Source organism: Parus major, chromosome 6, assembly GCF_001522545.3.
Source record: "Parus major isolate Abel chromosome 6, Parus_major1.1, whole genome shotgun sequence".
In the NCBI taxonomy this organism is placed as follows: Eukaryota; Metazoa; Chordata; class Aves; order Passeriformes; family Paridae; genus Parus; species Parus major.
In genome coordinates this window covers 22,483,616-22,505,119 of record NC_031775.1, presented here as the reverse complement: position 1 = coordinate 22,505,119, position 21,504 = coordinate 22,483,616, and the positions used below count along the sequence as shown (strand labels likewise).

General features: G+C 45.6%; 1 protein-coding gene across 4 annotated transcripts in view; it reads left to right on the top strand.

The window, feature by feature from the left end:
* Nucleotides 1-21,504, top strand: part of SH3PXD2A (SH3 and PX domains 2A) — a 247,607-nt gene that overhangs the window by 56,816 nt on the left and 169,287 nt on the right. For all 4 annotated transcript variants that reach the window (XM_015633362.3, XM_015633361.3, XM_015633364.3 and 1 more), the window contains exon 3: nt 11,613-11,688. In XM_015633362.3, the coding sequence (XP_015488848.1) occupies nt 11,613-11,688 (76 nt within the window). The remainder of the gene's footprint in view (nt 1-11,612; nt 11,689-21,504) is intronic.

Below are 21,504 nucleotides of genomic sequence, written 5' to 3'. Positions count from 1 at the left end.
TGTCATTCCTCTTCCCACCTCCTCCTCACTTCACTTCTTTCTTGGTACCATTTTCTTTTATTTATTTCATTGAATTTCTAGTGCTGGGTTCTGCAGATGGCAGTTCTCTAGTCCTGATTCCTTACAGCCATAATGGTGAGGAGCTAAAGATATATAACCCTATGGAGGACATGTGGGCTTTCAAAACTAGCAGCCAGGTCTCATCAGGCAGTGCCATCAGACAGCTTGACTGCTGCTCATAAGGGAATTACAGGGCTTGGATATGGCTTGAATCTCTCTGATGCAACTTGGTGTCTTCCTGGATACTTTCTGTGACAAAATATCATCATGTAATTTCAGAAGTCTGTGAAATGTTAATTTCCAGGGGCTGGGGCAGAAGAGAGTTGTGTGGTACCTGCAGCTTGTTGGCTAGGCTTGGACTTTCCAACACATTTTTGAGGATGTTTCCACAATCTGGACATCTTTCTGATGTTCCTTTATTGTGGCTTTGCGTGATGGAGAATAGGATAGAATAGACAAGTGCAAATCCACAGGGAGAATGAGAAATAGCCCTGGACGCTTGCATGGTGCCCAGCAGGGAACAAATGACTGTCATGCTTGTTTGTCCTGCCTGTCTGCCCCATCCAGCTTCTAAAGCTGGTTTACAAGATGTGGAAAAGCATAGAAATCTGCATCATCACTGCTGGATGTCCTGGATGGACATCAGCTTGCCCATCAAAGTAGTTTGTAGGTCACCTCCTTCCCCTCAGAAGTATTTGGGAAGAAGCTGCTGGATGTGATGAGTTGTGGCTACAGTTTCCTGTGGCTTGCTTTCCCCAGCACCCTTTCCTTGAATCACCCAAGCATCCCTTGCATCAGTGCACCCATTGAGTACCCTTCAGCTGACCACCATGGTCTGCATGTGTGGCCAGACAGGCTGAAGGAACACTTGTGTTTTTGTTTTGTGACTGAGTACATGCCTAGTTAAGTACAAACTGTTCCTAGTGCTGCACTACTCCTTGTATTACTGGAGAAGTATCTGCCAGAGGAAAGCAGGCATAAATGCTCACTGGACATGCACAGCCTACATGGCCCTGTGGCCAGTCTTGGCTTAAAACTCTGCTGTTGCCCCAGGAATGGGCACAACAACTCTGGCTTTTAAGGCAGCACTGTGCTGCTGTGGTGGGTAACATTGTTCTGGGTACTTCTTACACCTGGTACTGCTGACCATGGCCTCACAATCAGGTCTTGCAAATGCCACCAGGCAGGGATATAGGCAGGAAACCTCCTGTGGAAGGACAGAGCTGGAAGAAGTCCCTCTTCTCCTGGATGCAAGCATCTGCCTCCATGTGCTCTTTCTCCCTCACAACTTGTAGCAGTTTTCTCATCTACAAGTTTGGAAAAGTCACAGTCCTGACAGTATTTCTTGACAGCGTGCCTGTGCCACTTAAAAGCTACCGAGATAAAAAAAAGACCAAAATAACCCCTACCATTGTCAAAGACCTCCATCGACGCTTTTAATACTCTGCCAAATATTACATGTGATTAGTTGGTATGATACACAGAATAGCATCTGGTCCACAAGGAATGCATCCAGAGATGGATGATTATTATCTGAATGAAAATCCCCGAGTTGGGCTCGAGCATGCAGAGCGTAACACAGAGGCCCTGTAAACACTTGGAGTGCCCACCCGGCTCTGAGCAGCACACACAGCCATCATGGCCACTGTCCAAGCCCATCTACTTTCCCAGGGTCTGCTTTCATTCTCAATTACATTAATGAAAGTCCTCAAGCAGACTTGTACTTAGAAAAGATTTCAGTCCTAGCCTCCCTTCTTGGGGCGCTGGGTCCTTTGGGATTTTCCTTCTGGGCATGGACTTGATGAACTCAGATCTTACCCAAATCTCCTTTTTGCTTTTAAAGCGAGAAAGTTGTCCATGTTGCATGTTGGGGCACAGATCAGGAGCAGCTGGTGTGGGTCTGACTGTGCAGCTCAGATGCCTGTGCTAGAGATGGAAGGGCTCTTTAAAACAGATTTTTGATACCCATGAACTTTGTCCTTCCTATCCAGAAATAAATCTACAGAGAGAAACCAATCTCTGACATGCCATTACAGTAGGCACCAGTAAAGACAGGTTGTTGCAAACCTAGGTTTGTTCTCACATTGTGTTTTAGTGTGTAAATCCTTTCCTCCCTGCACTGCAAGCGCAACTGGACAGCCTATGCTTTTGGAATCTGCCCTTCCCAGGCACTGACCACCTCTGCTGTCTCTGTGTGCCCTGTGACCATCCTGGGGAGATGGCAGCATGGCACCCAAGGCTGGGCAGTGCCTGAGCTGAAGGGCCTGTGCTGGGACTGGGGTGTAAAACTGGCAGCTGCCTTCGAGCTCTTGGAAACCTCCTGTCCTGCTGGCTGCTTATTACCTCCCTGGAGGCTCCCAGCAAGGTTTCTGTTACATCTGTGCAGCTTTCTCTGCCTGCTCAGGTGGTGGGATTTGTTGTCTGTACTCCTTTCTAAATCCCCCCAAAGATAAGATACACGTGTGTTTGGAGCTAGATACACAGGCAAAACATCTTGAGGTTTGGAGGTACAGAGAGAGGAAGAAAAGAAGACAAAGGAGTCTTCTCCCAGCATGCAGCTAAAACCTGTGGTTATGTTGTGCTTGGCACAGTTTCTTCATTGTACTGTGCTGGGCAGTCGCTCTCCTCTGGCAGATGCTCTCCCCAGAGCTATGAGAAGTGTCCTACAGTGATGAGTAGATACCATTTCAGATGGAGTTGGTGAAGTAAAATGTGCCATTGTGTTCTGAGCTATTGTTTCTGTTTTCAATATTGAAGTAATTCATGGTTTCCAGGGGACAATATATCAAGCAAAGCTAACAGGCTGTAGAGAAGATGTAGATTATGAAAACAGAGGGATTAAGTTTCATACATTTGGAGCTAAAGTCTCATCTCTCTCTTAGCAGTGGGAGCAGGGAAATACTCTTGCAGACTCCTAAAACTCTAGCAATTTAAATGAGGGTGTGTTTTTAATAGGGTTTAGTTAAAACTATGGTCAGCACTGTGTGAGCAACTTAGAAGATTCTGAGGATGGATTCTGTGGGTGCAAGTTCAATGACCATTCAATGTATAAATTTGGTTTCAGAGAGTTTCTATGCCAGGCTTTGCGCTAGTTCAAACAAAATCAGATTGCAAAGATGGGGTCTGGCTGTCTGGGTAGTCCCTGCCTAAAACACCATGAAAATCCACTGTTGCCTCTTTATGCAAGAGGAGTAAGGAAGGGTAGAGGAGGGCCCTGCCTGATGGATGTGATTCTTCAGCTCTTGACATCCCCTTAGGGGACTGCCTGAACGCAGGAGGAGTCACGCTGGCAAACAAGGGGACCTGTTAATGAAGAGCCAGCCCCTGTTCCCACGAGATGCCATCCTAAATCTGTCATGTTACAGAGCAGAGCAGGAGTTTGGTTCCCTGGATGGTATGACAGCACTGAACAAAACAGTGGTAAAACCAAAACAGCCTGTAAATCATGCTGACAATATTTGGTGTGTGTTTTTGCTAACAGTAAGGATGCAATTAATACCAGTGCTCTGCTAATGGCCCTTCTGCTGCTTTTGGGATGCCTCCTCAAGCACCCTGCTTGCAGCTGCAGTGCAGTGTTTGATGCTGTGGCCAGGGCTTTTTTTTAAGCCATGCAGCCTCCTACCAATCTGTCCAGCCTTTGTGCTGGACTGAGCTGAGTTGAGCTGCTCCTAGTTGCATGAATATAGGGCAGGCATTTTCAGTTTTTGCACTGTGAGGCCTTTAGAGTGTCTTGGTAAAATTAATAAACTGATAAACCCTAAAGTCTTAGTGGGACTACATTGTATTTCAGTCATTGGCTTGAAAGGGTTAAAATTTAAAGGATGGAGAGTAAATACTTTTTAAAATGCCCAAGTGATGTAGGAAGCAGTGATTAATGGAAGTGACCTTGATGCTTTGCTCCCTTTCAGTGAAGCTCTTAGACTTGCCATTGTGTTTAAAACTGGAACCTCTGCCCTGACAGTGCTGTCAGATGCAGTTTTGCTGTCTGAAGGCCAGAGCTGAGTGTCCAAGGGCACTATTACTTCAGTGTCTCTCGCTGGGACACGCTGGTCTCTTGCGGCTTATGTGCAGTCTGAAAGAACACTTAAAGCCTGTGGGTTGTAAGGATAAAAAATTGCAGGATGTAAGGAAAGATGCTCTTCTTTTGAAGTTAGCTCTTCTTCCAGACAGGATTTTTACTGTGACCTGCAGTGAGCCTTTCAGAATATGCCTAGGTTGTGCAGCCTGAGCACCTGGGCTGGCTCTGGATGTCCCAGCTCTGGAAGAAAATTCAGCAAATTGCTTGCATCCCATCACAAAATTATGAGCCTTCCCCAGAAGCTAATTGACCTGATGGGACATGGCATCAGCATGGCTCTGACATCTCTGTGTGACCCTGTGGTACCACATAACTGCAGCATTCATCTGTCTAAAACAGGCATTGTGGTATGGCCTTACTTCCCAGGGATGCTGTTGGGACAAATCCTCTGTAGATACCAGAGTAACAGGGGACATATAATCACCATGGATAGATGGAAAAGTATGAAGTAGCCTTTGTCCGAGCATCTTCCAGTGTGGTTAAGTTGGATGAGGCCAGATTAATTTAGCACTGGGGAAAGAAAATGCTTCTGGCAGGAGACGTCAATGGCTGCTCTGTGAAAGGACAGTGTGGGCTTTCTGAGAAGCTCTTCAGAGATGCACCAAGTGCCTCTGTCATCCCAAACCAGCACCTCAGAATGTTTTGCCAGGCTGTGTTGGCCACAAATGCTGGGCTCATTCTATGGAGCTTTTAGAGAAAGCTGCATTTCTTTAAGAAAAATACCAAATGTCTCAGCTAGGAAACAGCATTCCCTCTTTTGATGGATCGAGTTGGGGAAAGACCCCTAGTCTCTGCTCCCCGCCTTCTCCTCCCCTGGCTGTTTTAGTTGGATACTGAGAGGTTTGTAAGATTTCCAAGATTTCTTGTGGAAATTTTCAGACCTGAGACAGGCATTTTCCCTTTGAGGATTACACCATGCTGTAAATGTCTGTTCTCTTTATTTTACATGCATTTTCCTGCTTTTGTTTGACTTTCTCACGGATTGCACTATATTTAATTCAGAACATATCCTATAATGCTGTAATTGTCAGGCATGTCAGCTGGTTATCCGGATGACTTTTTGCTTTAATTTTTTTTCTTCTTTCAAAATAAAAGGAAAGCAGTTGCTGCTGCTTCTCAGGGATTGAATTATTGCACTTCTCCTGCATGCTGTGGCATCATGTAACACCACAAGGGAGCCAGTGTCACTGGCTGCCTGATATAGCTATTCCTGCTGCATTGTGGAACCCGTTACTGCTTTAGGAAGAGATGGAGTTTCACCTCCTTCTGCTATGTAAGATGTCAGTTCTGTGTGTGTGTGTGGCTAGCAGATGAGCTCCCCTGGGCTCAGTCTGTTCCACATCCTCACCCAAACATCTTTTGCAAACTTTTCCTAGTTGGTGTTATGCTCAGGAACAGCTCTGCTCTGGCCAATTTTGAAGGGGTGGGAGTTAAGCAGGCCTCCTGCTGTCTTGTGTCCGTGAGAGCGAACTGGTTTGTTGTTCCTGTGAGGGGGTGAAGCAGAGGAGAAATAAAAAGAAGCTCAGAGAAATCTAGAGAAAGTTCTCTAACAACTGTATGCTGTGGAGGGATCTGCCCCAGCAGCAGAGCTTTTATTCCCTGCCATGCATTTCCTGTCATTGATCTCAGCAGGTATGGTCCTGAGCTGGAGTAAATGAGATCCTTCCATTCACATCAGGGATGCTCCACTGATTAACCTTAGCAGAACACCTCTTCTAAAACAAAACAACTGAAGGAATTATCTTCTCTAGAAGATAATTGTACCAGAATGTACAAGGTGAATCTGTGGAGATGGTATCTTGTGTTCTCCGCTCTCTTGCTTGTTTTCACCTGCTGACATTTAAATGTTTATACGTTACCTGGTAGCATGAGATCCATTCTCTAGAAATGGTGGCCAACCATCTTCCTTAAGAAAGACCCCTTTGGATTCCCTGGTTAACCAGGATTTGGAATATGCTCTAGATTAACAAGCCTACGAAGAGAGGATAATTGTATCTGAAAACCACCATTAATACTTATTCCATTTGCTCCTGTCCTGCTGGGCTTAGATGAGTGTAGTTCTTCTGAATTCAGTCTCTGACTCCTGCTCTGCAGCATGAGGCTCAGAGCCTTTGATAGCACTTGATTAACTCTCACACCACACACCTGAGATCTGTCTCACATTTTGCAGGTGCAAAACCAGAGACAGGACCAGAGAGGTTTATCCACTGGAAAACTCTGGCAGATGACAATTCAAATCCATCTTGGCCATTCCCTTTCTTGCACATGACATGGTTTATAGTTCAAAATATAGCTGATGATGCTGAAACCATCAATCCCATCAGCAAGCAGCACAGCTGCTTTCCAGCTTCAAAATGAAAGGAAATTACTGCAGCTCCTCGGGGGTTTAATTGATTGTTCCTATTCTGGTATCTTACCTCTCCTTCTCATCTAAACTCGTGTTACCTGCATTAGAGACTTTCAGATTTGCAGATGCCCTTAACCCCTCTTGCTGAGGTGTGAGTTACATCATCACTAGTTTCAGATCCCTGGCAGTATCTGCTTTTCTTCCAGCTTCTTTGTCAGACTCTCTCAGAAGTGCGCACACAACCCCATACATGTACAGATGCCTCCTCTCCTCTTCCTTGTCTCCCAGTTGGCTGTAGCCTTTCTTTTCTCCTTGGACTTGGAGATCAGATCAGCCTTGTGAGAAGGGAGGTGCCTGATGCCTGACTGTCCTCATGTACTTTACCTTTCAAGTCCACCAGTGTCTAAATTAAAGTTATTGACAGCTTTCCTCATTTTTAATTAAAAATGCATTTTCTGATGAGCACTTGGAAAAAGGGAAGCTGGTTATGCCTCTTGGCATTCAGTGTAGGAAGAACTGTACTCTTGGGACAAGTTGAGTAGCCAAGACAAGTAGCAAGCTGGGGTTTCTAGGGGCACCTTGCAAAAACTCTGCTGCTCTTGGTTTGATTTTCAACTGCTCTTTCTCTGGGACACAAGTAAATTATACCCTAGAAAGTGAGAGAGGCCTCATCTCTCTCTGTAGAAGGTCAGAGTCCTTTATAATTTTGCAGCAGTGGATGTCATTTTGCTTGCCAAAGTAAGGGGCTTGCATGAAAGTCATCCTCAGGATCTTTGTGTTATAAATAAATCTCCCTGTGACTGCAGTGCTGACCTCCTGCAGAGCTTTGATTTTTATCTGTGCATGTGACAAACCTCCATCCACTTGAAAAGGAACCAGATTTCCACACTAAGAGATTATGTGGGTGTCCTCATTTGCTCATTTTAAGAGGAGGACTTGATTATTCTAACCAGAGGAATTAAAATTGCTGCAAGGAAGGAAGGGAAGGAACCTGTGTACAGTCTGTGGTATAAGGCATAGGTGGAGGTCAGGTAACTGTCTCAGTGGATTAATTTTAGGGAGTTGGATTTGGACACAAACTTCGGAAACCTCAAAACCAAACCAGGAACAAAGTTCCCACTGGCAAATGCCACAGGGTCAAGCCATTGAATAGTTCATATATTCACATCCCCTGCACTGGCTGGTTTGTAGCAGAGTAAAAGCATCTTCTTCAAAAGAGATGTTGCCTCTTAGTCTTGGGTGCTGTAAGTCCTTGTGTCTGCAGCAGAAAGAAATGTTGTTTCATGAAAATTTAACCAAGAGAGTAGTACCAAAGTGTAGTAAATTATCAGGAAGCTGCTTGGTTTCTCCTCCTCAGAGATGCTACTTGTAGCATTTCAAAGGGCACTTGTTTTTTTTTTATTAAGATTTTTTAACCAGATATTAGCATTGCAAGGCAGACAGGGGTGGGATCTTATTTTCACAGCAGAGCTGATGTGAAATGACCAGAGATACTGTTATATGGCAAACCCAAATGGTTTTTGAGTGCAGAAGTGGCTCTTTCTTCACGGCACGTTTGCATTTTAAGTAAAGGTGACCTGAAGCAAAAGACATGAGAAGAAAGATGCATGGGGAAATGGTTGAGTTGATACTCTGGAATCTTCCTATTTAATTCTTGCTAGTCAAGTGGTTTCATGTACCAATAGAAAGGAGTGGAGTGGGCCAGTGCTCTTGAGTCTGCTCTCTTTTCAATGAGCAGCAACTCACATGAGTAATTCCCTTGATTTTTAATGTGATTAATTGATGATCATTTGCTAGAAAGTCATAATCTGAACCACAAGGTTTTATAGCAGGTCTTGTAAAGCAGTTTTGGGCAGAGGCAAGAAGGAAGGTGCTTGGAATAGAAGGCAGGACTGTACAGGACTTGAGTAGGAAAGATGTCATCAAACTCAGCAGTTTGGAGAGACAAAGACTGGAGAGCCAGTTTTGTTGGCGAGTTATTTGTGGACTTGCATTTGTTGTGCTAGAAGTGAGAGTGGGATATGTTTGTTCAGCCTGACTCCAGACATGCTGTCTGAATGGATGGAAAGCTCACTTCCTGGTTTCCATATACCCTCCCTGTTTCCAAACGGATCCTCCACCCTGTGATAACAGGTAACAAGTTTCTTTCTGCTCACTACACCAGTCATGCAATTGGAGGCTCCTCCTCATTGTAAGCAGATGAACTGAGCTCCTCCAGTTTTGCCAAATGCACTGCCCAGCTGTGTTTTCCTGTCTGCCCAAAGCCAACTACATCCCTAATTCAGTTCTCTGGGACTCTGCATCCAGACTTCCCTTCTTTGCCTTCATACAGGGATGATTTTACCCCAGGTGACAGACTTACTTTCTGATTTAGCAAACTTTGTTCCTAAGCTAATTATCACATATCAAAGATGTGAGTAACAACTTGTGGAGACTGCCTGTGTCTGAGCAGAATAACCTGGGGCATCAAGTGAAGGGTTTATTTCATCAATCATATGTGTATTTGCAGTTATAACAAGAATAACTTCCTTCAATGGAAAAACATTTGTCACAGACAAAAGAGTTTTTGACTTTCAGATGCTCTGCAGACATCTAATTAAGAGAACTGAAAATCTGTTTATTGGTCTTTGTCTGTTAATCATGTGAGGAAAGGGCTGTGAATTGGCTCGGGACATCCCATCATCTTTGGAAGATTTGGGAACATTTCATTCAGGTCCACTGATGCTTTTTGTCTCCTGTATACATCTGTTTCTCATCTTCCACTTTGCATCCTTCTCTGTGGGTAGGAGGATACAGAACCCTGCTTTTCTAGGACTTCAGCTCTAACTTGCACTGGCTTTGAATGGCAGAACTGGGTGCAGGAAAGTGCTGAGGAAAGGCTCCCTGCTTCTGCTGCACTTTATTCAACTTCAACATCCTGAAGGCAGAGTGCCCCTGCCTCCCCCAGCTCCCTGACATCCAGACCTTCCCAGTGGAGGCAAGAGCTGGGGTGGAAAATGTAGTCTAGGAAAGTTTAGCCAAACTCTTCCAGCTTCAGTTTATTGTATCTATTTTGCTGATATCCACCCTTTAGATAAATAGCACTAAGTTATACCCGTTGTGGCTCTCTTGATGTGGTTAAAAAGGCTTGTATTAGCCAAGATAATCTAACTCCAAGAATAACCCTGGGAATTTGACTGTATCAGTTCCAGCTTCAATCAGTCACTGCATAGTAAAGTGAGAATTGCCTTCCTGGCTAAAAGTGTAGCAACAGTGAAACTTCAAGTCAGTAGGTGGGGATTCCCTCCCCCTCTTTTTTTCGGCCTCTTCTTTGAAGGAAGCTCCTGCCCATGCCTGACCTCAGACACCCAGAGCTCTACCTACAAGAAAACAAAATTTCCCATTTTTAATAAAAAACGTGTCTTTGTAGACAGAAAAGCGAGTTAGCTAACAATCCGCAAAGCTATGGTCTATTTATTTACTATGCTGACTCCCTGATGGGGAAACATGTGGGATCTTTTAAGTTCTTCTCCTGCACAGATGTTCCTTCTACTCCCGAGTTTCCTCTTGATCTTTGGTTTGCTGTGCCATATGGTGAAAACGCTGGAGATGTTGTGTGCAGTGGAAGATGAGAAGGATTCTGCGTGCTTAAAACAAAACCAGTAAAAAATAAAAAAAAAATAATTCTGACTGTTTTTCCCCTAGTTAGCAAAAAAATATTTTTAAAAGGAAATCTGTCGAGTTAGCAAAACCGCTGTTAACTTGCACAGCCTCTCTGTTGGACACATAGCACTGATGAGATTAAAATGCTGATCGACGAGTATCCCCTCCCTTCCCCCAGCTCTTGCTGCCACTTTGCATATTTGTATTGAGCTGTAGATCCAGTTGAGGTGAGGAGATAGGGGTTCTGCAAGGGCAAGTAACACGACTGCTTGCTTTTCCTTCCTTTCCTTCCTCAGAGATCACAGGAGCTGTGAGCTGTGAGTTGAAAGATGTCTTTCCTGGTCGCTTGGAAAAGAGCTCTTGGCAGGAGCTTTGGAGTTCCCCTTGCCCGAGGGAGTCAGGGCTTCTGAGTAGGAAGGGGACATTGAGCATCATAGAGACAGCATGCATAGGAAACACAGGGAGAAATGAAACAGAATGGGAAAATTTGGGTCTCTGTCTTGGTAGCACCATGTGCTGAATGAGAGTGAAATGTTGCAGAGGGTGAATGGGAGAGACGAGAAACTCTGAAACTCCAGTTTTCAGGGCTGGAGCTGGTCTTTTTTGGGCAAGTCCATGAAGGCATCACTAGAGCAGATGCATCTTTTTGTCTGAGGCCTTTCAGCTGGTCTTCAGCCTCAGTGGCACTTGTCCATCAGGCCTCATCATCCAAGGGTATATTATAGGGCTCCTTTAGGGAACATCAGATCAGCATTCCTAAGCTAGGAAACTATGTGCTAAAGGGAACTGGGCTGAGAGCACACCCACCTTGAGCTGTGCTTCCAGGCCATTGGTGGGCCTGGTGTTCTGTGGGATGTTTTGCTCTCTGAGGCCTCCCTGCCTGCTGTAATCCATGTAGGGACTGCAGTGTAAGATACTCTCCAAAACCCCATCTCTGTCTCCCAGAGAGAACAGAGCTCTTTCTTACTGGACCAGAACAGTGGGTCTTTCTGGCTCTGCCATAAAAGCAGAGCAGGTGTTTTCATTATTATATAATAAATATAATATATTTATATTATATATATTATTTTATATATTAGTTATTATTTAATCTGGTTGCTTGAACAGCATTTTTAGCCAGGAGGGTGGTCTGTCAGATGGACAGGTAAAACTTGTTACTCCACCAGCACACGCAGGCTGTGTATTAGAGACAAGGCATGTGTTTTGTAGCAAAAATTAGGAGCCTAATTTTAGAATGACAGTAAGGCCAGGCTCAGCTGTCTCCCTGGGCCCTGTCCCAGCTCCTTTGTGCTGCCAGAAATTTGCCCTCCCTTTCTTGGAGTGAACTGTATTCGTACCTTTTTATGTACAGGCTTCCCTCCCACAAGACAAAATAATTCCTGCAGTTGCTTTTGTCTTAAACCACATGCAAACCAAGAGATCCCTTGGTCCCTATGCACATGGTCCATGCTTCCCCCTAAGATGTTTGTTGTGCTTCCTTTGCAGATGCAGCTTCTGGACAAGTTCCCTATTGAAGGAGGCCAGAAAGATCCCAAGCAAAGAATCATTCCTTTTCTACCAGGTAATGCTGTGGGGAAAGCCCTAAATAAAATGGCTGAGAGCAGCTGGAGACCGCAGTTCCCCAGCTACTGTCTCTAGTACTTTTTGTGGCCATTCTTATAAATGCCTTTTCTTTGGGAACTCATACACTCAGCCTTGCACCTTGTCCCAAAATAACTGGCATGGTGTTTAGGGCTCTCAGGAGATCTTGCATCAGCTGTTCTGATTCAGGTTGGCTCATGCCCTGTTACACAAAGGAATGTGATGGCTTTTGGGGGGATTTGTCTTTGGGGTACAACCAGGCAGCCTGAGTTTCAGCCACCATTTGGGAGACCACTGGGGACCAGAGCCAGTCTTTATTTCTGGATGCTGTGGCTCTGCAGACACTGTTGTGTACAATAAGGAATTAATAACTGGGGTTGCCCCTGTGATAGAAAGGAAGCTGAAGGAAGGTTAAATGCAAATAGGGATTTCTGCAATGCTGGCCAATAAGATATTTACTTATCTTTTTAGCCTGAGCCACTGTTTCTCTGACACCTTTCGTAGAGGGCCTGGACATGACAGATATCCTGTCCTCAGGATAACATCACACACTTCTACATTGCTTCTTTTAGCAGCAGCTGCAGGGATGACATGGAGGAGATGAGCCAGACCACAGTGTGCACTTGGAAGTGCAGGCTCTGGCCAGCTCCCTATTGTCTGACTGCACAATTCTGGCTGTTGGCTTAAAATTTGGCTTGCTGTACTGCCTGTCAGGATAAATGGAGTATTTTCAGCCTGTTAAAGGCTCTGTTCTGTCTCTCACTATAAAAAGGAGATCCCAGCACTTTCCTTAAGGTCTGTGAAGAGAAGCTGGGATGGGAGGGCTTAGTCCCCTCCAGGAGCATGCTGTGGTCCCTAACGCTATTTGCAGGCAAAGCAGCTGCTCCAGATGTGTAGTGGGCACAGCTCCAAGGTTACTGGGGAGCAGGGACTTAAAAAGCAGCAGCACAAATACATGACACAAGAATCAGAGCCACAGCAGGGCAGCAGGGTCTTGGCAGGCTCCATAGACCTTGCGGAAGGCAGTCCCAGGCTCAGAGTTTGCTCTCTGCAGTGTTCTATGCTGCATTCAGAGTCTGTAGCCGGAGGAAGGTGGTGTTGCCATCCATTTCCTGTCTGGGATGAAGACAGAAGTCTAAGAGTGGGCTCTCTTTTTAGCTCTGCCATCAAAAGACTCATAGCCAAATCACTTTGTGAAACCTCTTTGTGATAAGAATGGAAATTGCTGGACTGCTATTCTTACTGGAAAGCATTTTGAGGTCTGTGAAAGCACTGTACAGGAGTGCAGATGGCTTCGCATGAGGTGTTGTAGGAAAATCCTGTCTGCAGGTAGCATTTGTTCCTCCTGTATTGACTGTCACTGGCCTGTTTTGTTTTCTCCTAGAAAAGTATTGGCTGAGTGCAGGTGGCTGCTTCTCAGCCTTTATGCAGATTGTAATGATGGATGTTCTGATATATAGGTGCGTGATATTTGCAGAGGGTGAGATAAACCCCATATGCCCATTACAACACTTCCTACCCTTCCCACCCTCCAGGAACATGAGGGAGATGGTAGTGCCACATGTTCTCGAGGGGAAGAGTTATATCTGGAAAACATTTGGGTTGACTTAGTGTCCCAAAGAGAGAAGCTGCCATAATAGAATAGACCTCAGCTGTATTTAATTTAAAATTTCTGTGATATATGTTCTACTTTTGATATCGAATCTCTGCCTCTTTCTTGTTGAACTGCTGAACAGCCCTTGTTGCTTTACCCAGGAACAAGGTGACTCAGCTAAATGTCAAACATTGTCAAACTCCGTTAAATAAACTAGCTGCCAAAATTAGAATACGCATGGCATTTCTGCAGCTGGAGCCATGGATTACGGAAATGAATACCTAGCTATAAACTCTCGTAATTAAAAAATGGCAAGGCAGATGTTTGTACTTAAATCCTACTTTATGAAGATGTCATGGTCCTGCTTGCTTATTGTGGGTGCGATTCAACCAAGCTGGACTGGCTCTGCATGCTGGGTTCTGAGTGCCCAGGGTTTGCTGTGCTACCTGCAGGGCAGGACAAATCCCCCCCATCAGCTCTGGATTAGAAATTTGGCATATTCCATCCTTCAGCTCCAATTGTCGGTGCTCTCCCGAAATAATAGTGCTTGACTGTGCTGGAAACCTTTTACCTATAAAACCAAGAAAAATGTAATGGGGTTCAGAGCCTTGCCCCTACAAGGACAGACCATACTGGGTTCAGCAGCAGGAAAGTTCAGTTCTTCTTTTCTCCAGATACCTTTATCTTATTTTCATCAATTTTTTTCTTCAAATATATTTCCCATCGCTTCTCCCTTACACAAATAAGGAGTCAACACCTTTCAGTGCCATGAAGAGATGCAAGGAAATTATAAACAGTGCAGGTAGTCCTGTAGAAAATGTCCTGTGTACAGTTTTCTAGTTTTGTTTTATTTTTTGAGAGTGACTTCCTTGCCTTCAATTTTTTTTTTATTTTTTTTAACCATACTGAAAGGGAAAAAGTGATATTTTTGTCTCCTTTCCTCATTTTATCTTCTTCCCATGAGTTTTTTCCATTCTTCTTTCTGATTTCCCTTTTTACTGTTGGAAAATCCTGCATCGGGAGAGGTCGTGCAGAAGAAAACTGCATGAGAAACTCTGTGGATTGGCCAGAGAGAAACTTTGTAGCTGGTGGTATGATTTTTTTTCTTTGGAGGGAGACTGTGGAAGAGTCAGAATAAAATTTGATGCAAAAACCCCTCTACAGCAAAGCCATTTGTTGCTCTAAGAAGACATGGATGGAAAGTGCTGTTTGAATGTACCAGTGTGGCTGTTGGTTGAGCCCATGTGCAATACACTGATTTCTCCATCACCTCTCCTGCTTTATATCTGAAGAATGATCTTTGGTGTGTGGATAAGTAGTTTTGCTCCCTCCCTGCCAGGTACTTTTACATCTGTGTCAGCAGAGAAAAGGGTTTATGGATTTGGGCTCCTCTTTTCAGGGATCTTGAGGTAATTAATGAAGGAATTTAAGCTGGAAGGAGAAGACACGTCTCCTGAGCTTCTGGAGACCACAGTGGCAAATGAAATTGCAGAGACAGCATGATGCAACTCCGGGATTAACAGTTTTGCAGTGGTTGACCCAAGACTCCAGGACTTGCATTGTTTTTCATTTCTCTTGGCACTAAGTGGGAGAGCCATCTGGAGACAAAGCTGGAGGCATGTCAGCTTGTCTTGCTCCACTGTGTCTTCCAAAGTGCAGCCCTGTGGAAAACGCATTGCATGGCATGAAATCATTGTGTCACGCTGGGCTGCAGATCCCTGCCTTGGAGAGAGGCTTGGGCTTGCCATGGCATGGAGGGCTGGCCATTGATGATGGCAGCCCCTTGCATTTCCCACACAGATTCTAGCTTGATCCCTGTCGGACTTCAAACCACTTTTGACCCCCACTAAAGAAACAGGAGGTTTTTGCATAGGATGTGCCAGAAGCGGAAAATCTTCACCGAGTGTCTGCTCTGCAGCTTCCATGCTGCCTGGAGAGGGAGACATCCTGTTCAAGAAGACTACTTTGTGTGCCTGGTTTACCTAACTCTTGGGAAGCTGAGTCCTATCCCAGGGGAGCAGGATGATCAGTGCAGGCTGCCCTACCAGCTTGGTCAGGAAGCTGGAGGAACAACACCCCAGCCTGGCTCCAGTCCCTGCCTCCAGTGCTTGGAGCTTCTACCAGAGAGGCAACTTCTCTTTCCTTTTTTTCCCCACTCAGGTTTTCCTCCTCCCTTGACTAAGGTGAGGAAAGAGGATCCAAGGCTCCAAAGATCCATTTTGGGGCACGTGCTGCCAGTGTAGCTTGGTGGCTGTGTCCCAGGGCACTGGGAGGGCTGCCAGCATGGGGGATGAGATGTCACCCAGCTGCTGTCACCTCGCTGTGCCCCGCTGACCTGCTCTGCCCCTGAGAAGAGAAACACTCCGGCACCATCTCTGGGACTTTCTCCTTCGTCGGTAGCAGGAGCACACACTGTGCCTGCTGAGGCTTTTTTAGGACAGGCAGCAAATTCAGGGCGGCAGAGATCCCTGCTGGTAGTGCGAGTTCGGCCCTGTTTCCTGCTCCAGAGCTGTGGCGAGTTGCTCCTGCCTGGAACAGTGGGTGGGAGTCGGGTGAGCTGATCCCTGCCTGGAGGGCTTCGCCTGACTGCCTAATCTCTGGGCAAGGCTCCCGGTTCCTCAGAGAAGCCCCAGTCGGTCCCAGGCTGAGGTTTGCTGGAGGCTGTTCCTGCAGCGGAGTCGGAGGAGCGGGCCCAGCTGAGGGCAGAGCCGTGTGAGTCAGGAGGGCCGCGGGAAGGGCGAGGCCGGGCCGGCGAGGGCGCGGCCCAGCACCGCCCAGACACCTGGGGCTGCCGCGGGAGCCTCCCCGCTTTGCACAATGCAGGAGGATGGGGAATAACCTCTCGCCAATGCCGGCTGGGACCTTCCTCACCTCTGTTTCTGCCACTCCCGGGCTGCAGTGGGGAAGGAGATCTGCCGATGAGCTGCATCCCAGGTGCTTATGTCTGCTTTTTGGTTTCGGTTTGAGGTGCTGGGTTTGGTTTTACCCCTTCCCCTTTCCAGTGCTGTCTTTTTGGTAAGGTGAGGTTGAGGAAAAGGGCTTCACTAAGGTTTGCAACGGCAGAGTTTTGTCCATGGTGATGAGAGCAGGATTTGTTTTTGTTTTTGTTTTCCTCTTCCTCTCACCTTTGTATATTCCAGCTTTTCGCCTTTTGTTTTGCTCCGGGCTGGGGGAGAAGCACTGTTTTGTTTAGAGATCATGTGCTGGAGCAGAGATGATGGGGTTCATCCTCACTCAGCGCAGTGACCCTCAGATCCAGCCATTCATGTTCTACCTGTGTAAATGGGGGACTAGCATCAGCAAAATTAGGATTTGGCCATGTATAATTTTGTCAAAGATGCTGCATTTCAGCAGGGTACAGTGCATGGAAAGTGCTTTCAACATCTATTCTGCCCACCTTGGGAGGCAGGGAGATGATGACTGTAAGGCACACACTGGACAAGGAGGAGCCTTAGAACTTTTAGAGATATTTTTATTGCAGGCTATTTTCTCCCTTGGAGAGCTGGTTGCTAGCAGGGCATTTAAAAGGAAGTGCATTCCTGTCCTAATTCTTAGCTGTGTTTTATGTGCAAATTTCAGATTTGTTTTTAATTTTTGAGTATTCTGTCCTTCATCAGTCTGAGCCAGGGCAGCAAGTTATTAGTAAGAGATTTAAACTTTTTTTTTTTTCTTAATAATTTTGAATTCCTCAGAATTTCAATCCTGACCTACTCAGAAATGAAGTGTTGCAGCAGTTCAAAGGCAGTCAAAAAGTAGCGTAAAGATTAAAAAAACCCAAGAGAGATCAGATTCTCTCTAAAAGATTAAAATTCCCTTTATCAAGGCATGTCTTATGTTTTAGATTAAAATATGAATTAAGTTATTTGAAAGAGTGTTCCATTAATATGCAGGGGGAGTCTTACAGGTATGGTAGACACACACACTGCAAAGTCCCAGATGTCTGGTTTGCTGAGCCTTACCTGTGTAACATCAATAACAAAGATGTTCTGCTGTGCTTTTCTGAATATAATGCAACAAACTCTAGAAGAAAGAGGGCCTCTGTCTCCATCCCCTTCTGCCACCTGCAATAAGGCATCATTGCAGTCCCTTGTCCCAATCTCTGAGGAGCTACCAGAGGTCAGAGAGGTGACCCATGGCACTGTGGCATGAGATACTGTCAGCTCAAAGAGCTATGGAAATCTTTTTGGGGGCCATTCCATAATGCAGTGCTATTTCATTTTAATATATGTATTTTACATTTTCCTGCCTGTTCTCTGAAAGGGGAGAGTACTTCCAGGCTTAAAACCAACTTACATTTGAGCCTGGATATTGTGTTAGCAAGACAGCTAACGGGTCCCTGGCTTCTTTCCACTCCAGCTTATTTAGAACTTGGGTGATGCCGAGCTTCTGGTGAGCTGCCCTTCAGCAGCTCCTATTGTTTGAGTTCACAGTTTCTATTGTGTCTTTCTATTTTCTGCCTTGCTAGGAGAGCTATTGTGGAAAATTAATCTCCTGTCTCTCACAAGAGGAGAATGGATTTCCTGTCGGCTCTGGGCTTGAAGGGAAAGCAGGGGCTGCCGGGAGGAAGCGGCTGCCCCTCAGCCGGGCGGCAAGAGGATTGATGATTTTGAGGGGAACAGGCGTATTCTTTTCTTTAGGCTCTGTGGAGATATTTTTAGGGTTTAAGTGTTTTCTGTTTGAAAGACAAGTCGTCAAGTATGAGGTCATAGGATGCCCTAAGGCTGCTGCCTATTGAAAAAGCTGTGGAAAGCCATGGCCAGTGCCAGCTTTCAGAGCTGCCCACTGAGGAGGGAGCTGTAAGGAGCCCCCCAGACTGGAGTGCAGGGGGCTGCTGGCTTTGCATACTTTTTCACAGGACAGGCCTTCTAAAGGTCTTTGGGCATTAACAGGGCATGAATCAAGGGTCTGATTCCATTACAAAAGGAAGAAAGAGTGGGAAAAAAATAATGCTGGTATCTGTCCAAGTACCTGGTCCTCTTCTCTCAGTCTCTTCTGGGTCCTTTCTCAGCATACAAATCCAAAATCTGCCAGATGACAGCTGAAATGAAGAGCTGGAATAGAAAAAAGCTATGGAATCTTGTTCTGGGGCTTGTAAACCCACTCTTCTCACACAGGTTAAGAACTCATGTTTTGCTCAACCAGAAACTACCTCTGGGTAGAAATCAGCATATGCAAAACATGATGTGCTTCTCATTAGACCACTTGAATCTGCTGATGAGGATTTTGTAATGATCAAGCCACAATTTCTAGGGAAAACAATGAATGAAAAAGGATTTGGGTCTGGGTTTCCTTGAATCCAGAGCTAATGGGGGTTATTTATTTTTTCTGCAGCTCTGGATGCTAGACTGAAAGGCCAGGGAAGGTTTTCAGTGTAGTCTAGCTGCCTGGACTCCTTGGGGAAATATACAGACGTTTTTACTCAGAAATTAGTTGGATTTTGATTCTTGTTTTAAAAGGCAATAAATAAACACGATTATAGACTTGAAAAGCAGTTTGAGTTGCATTGGGCTCGTCGTTTCCTCAGGCAGCCGTTCCAGATGAGTGTGCCCTCTACTACTATAATTACTTTTTAAAAATAACTCTGCAAGTCTGTAATCTAAAGTGGGTGGTATGTAGCAAGTCTGAGAGCATTCTGCATTCAACCCACAGACTGGGGAGAGGGTGACTTTATATAAGGGTTCGCTTGTCTTCCTCTCTGGTCTGAAATCTGACTTTTTCCCACAATCCATCAACAAATGGCCCATACAATGAAAGTGCTTTTTAACACAGTAGTCAAGCTTGCCAGGGACTCAGATGGCTTTGCTGCCCCACAGGCCCTGGATATTCCCTCTGGATATTACTTATCTACCTAATCTTGTCTTTGTTTTGTTCAGGCAATACAGGAGAAAAGAGCCCAGCTGAGATTCACAGCTAAGTAATAGTCTAGACCTATGTTGGAATATGTTTTCAGCCCACTTTGACTTTTGGCTGGGCCAGCTGATTTATTTATACACTCACATGCTTAAAATAGGTTGTGATTATTTTTTTTTCCTGTAGATTGGAAACAATGAACCTGGGAATTTGCTGCTTGATTTCTCCTACTTTATTTTCTCTATCTACCGAGCTTTTTAGGTGGTGATGTTCTCTAGTGTGGTGTGTTTGCAGACCTCCCTGCTCCACAGTGCAGCTTTTTCCAGGCTCTCATGAACATTGTCGTTACTCATAAGGGGATCTTTATACTCAGGAGCAGAGTGAGGGGATACTGCAGGCAGGGATTTGCCAAAGTTAATCTATTTTCACTATAATGAAATAACCCATGGCAGTGTCTACTCCCCTGCGGGGTTTATTTTTCAGAGTTTAGTCCCATTTAAAGGGAAAGCTGAGGTAGAGAGAAGGAAATAACATGGGAATAAGAAAGAGGAAACCAGGAGTAGGTAGATGAGGAGAGAAAAGGAAGGTAAATCCTGGAAGTGGGAAATTCACTCCTCTTGATCTTCTTCCATTCCGAGAGGTGCTAATACAGGCCCCAGACTTGGATGCAAAATTGAGGTAATTAATGTTTGCCCTCAAATTTCCATGGGTCTGAAATTAAGCACTTCCATCATGTCATTTTCTATCAGGGTTTTGCCACCTCTGTATAAAGAGAAGAAAATTACATTCCTTCTGCTTGTACATCCTAAGTATCAGCAAGTTCAGGCTTGCTGTGTGCTTCTTGTATTCAGGGCTCTGAACAGCACAGTGCTGACCTGGAATAAGCAAAACATTTACAATCTGGTTTGCCCACGATGGAATTTTATTGGTTTTTGGGCTGGTGGACACACTTCACTTTTTCACTGACTGCACTGTTAGATGTGATTCCCACCAAATGCTTCCAGCTCTTCTCACCAAATGCTGGTATCGTCTCAGGCAAGGAGTAAAACCATCAGACCGGAGTACAGGAGAAAGGCATTTGGGCCTATTCCCAGTGGGCAATGTCGTCATGGCTGGTCTATTTAAATCGTTAGATGTGGAGAGCAGAAGGAAGAATGTTCCTGTATTAATCCCGCCTCCTACAAAACACAGCAAATGCAGATTTGTGTGTTTAGCAGATTTCCTCTTGGGAGAAGTCTCCTATAGATAATAATCCTTTTAGCAACATCTCCAGTGAACGAGGCTTTGTCTGAAGAACAAAGAAGAAGTCTCAAGCTTGAAATACGCCTGAATTTCCTGAGTGTGCTCGCCACTGTGTACAGGCAGGAAACGCTCTTAGTCTGGTTTGAATGTTTGCTCTGAAGCAGCATAAACAGAGTGTCAGGTCTCCTGGGATCCTGATCTGACCTGTGGACCAGGGAACAGGGGTTCCTCTAAGCTGCAGCTGTCAGAAGGACTGCCACAGTCACAGGCAGCTCGGTGGCAACGTCCCTGACTGTCCCATTTCCCCTCTGGCCGTATCCTCCGAAGACTCTGGGTGGATGTAGGGTCCAGCAGCAGAGGTGAGTGGTGCAGCTACAGTAGACCCAGCACATGTGAGTGTTAAGCTGCCAGCCAGCAGGGAACTCATTTCCTGCACAATTATGGAAACAGCTGATCTGTGACATTCTAAGAAGGGGAGAAAATACAGGGCAGGGGAAGGAAGGCCCTGGCTATGTAAATATTTACTCTTGCACAATGCCTCAGCCACCATCTTCTTCCAGGGTCTGGGAGAAGAAGGGGTTGCTTGCTCAGGCTCTGGCACATGGTGACAGGGGCTGGGGGAGCCACCAGTGGGCTGCCTGCAGCTGGACGGAGGACACTGTGTGCCAAGCAAAAGCTGCTCTGCTGGAGTATGATACTTCCCTGCCTGACCCACCTGCTCACTGGGCCTCCTTTCCCATTTCTTGGTCTAAAAAAGTCTAACAAAGCCAAGGTCATGTGGTCCCCCTGTTAGTGAGGTAACCGGTACCCCTGCTCCTTCCCAGAGAGCAGAGCAGCCATGGAAAGGGTGTTTGGTAAATGAAGGCACAAAGTGTTCCAGGGTAATACTGCTGCAGGCAGTTGAGGTGTCCAGGATCTGGAGCCTGCAGCATCTTGTGCAATGCCATCCCCACATCATATGGCTGCCACCAGCCAGGTCTGGAGCAGATACGAGCTATGTTGTGAGCAAAGGACGCACCCGGCGGCACATCGCTAGATCTGATTGAAAAGACTCTTGGACACAAGTGAAAAAAAAGACCCTCAGAGACAGGAAAAAGCTTTCCTTGTGGT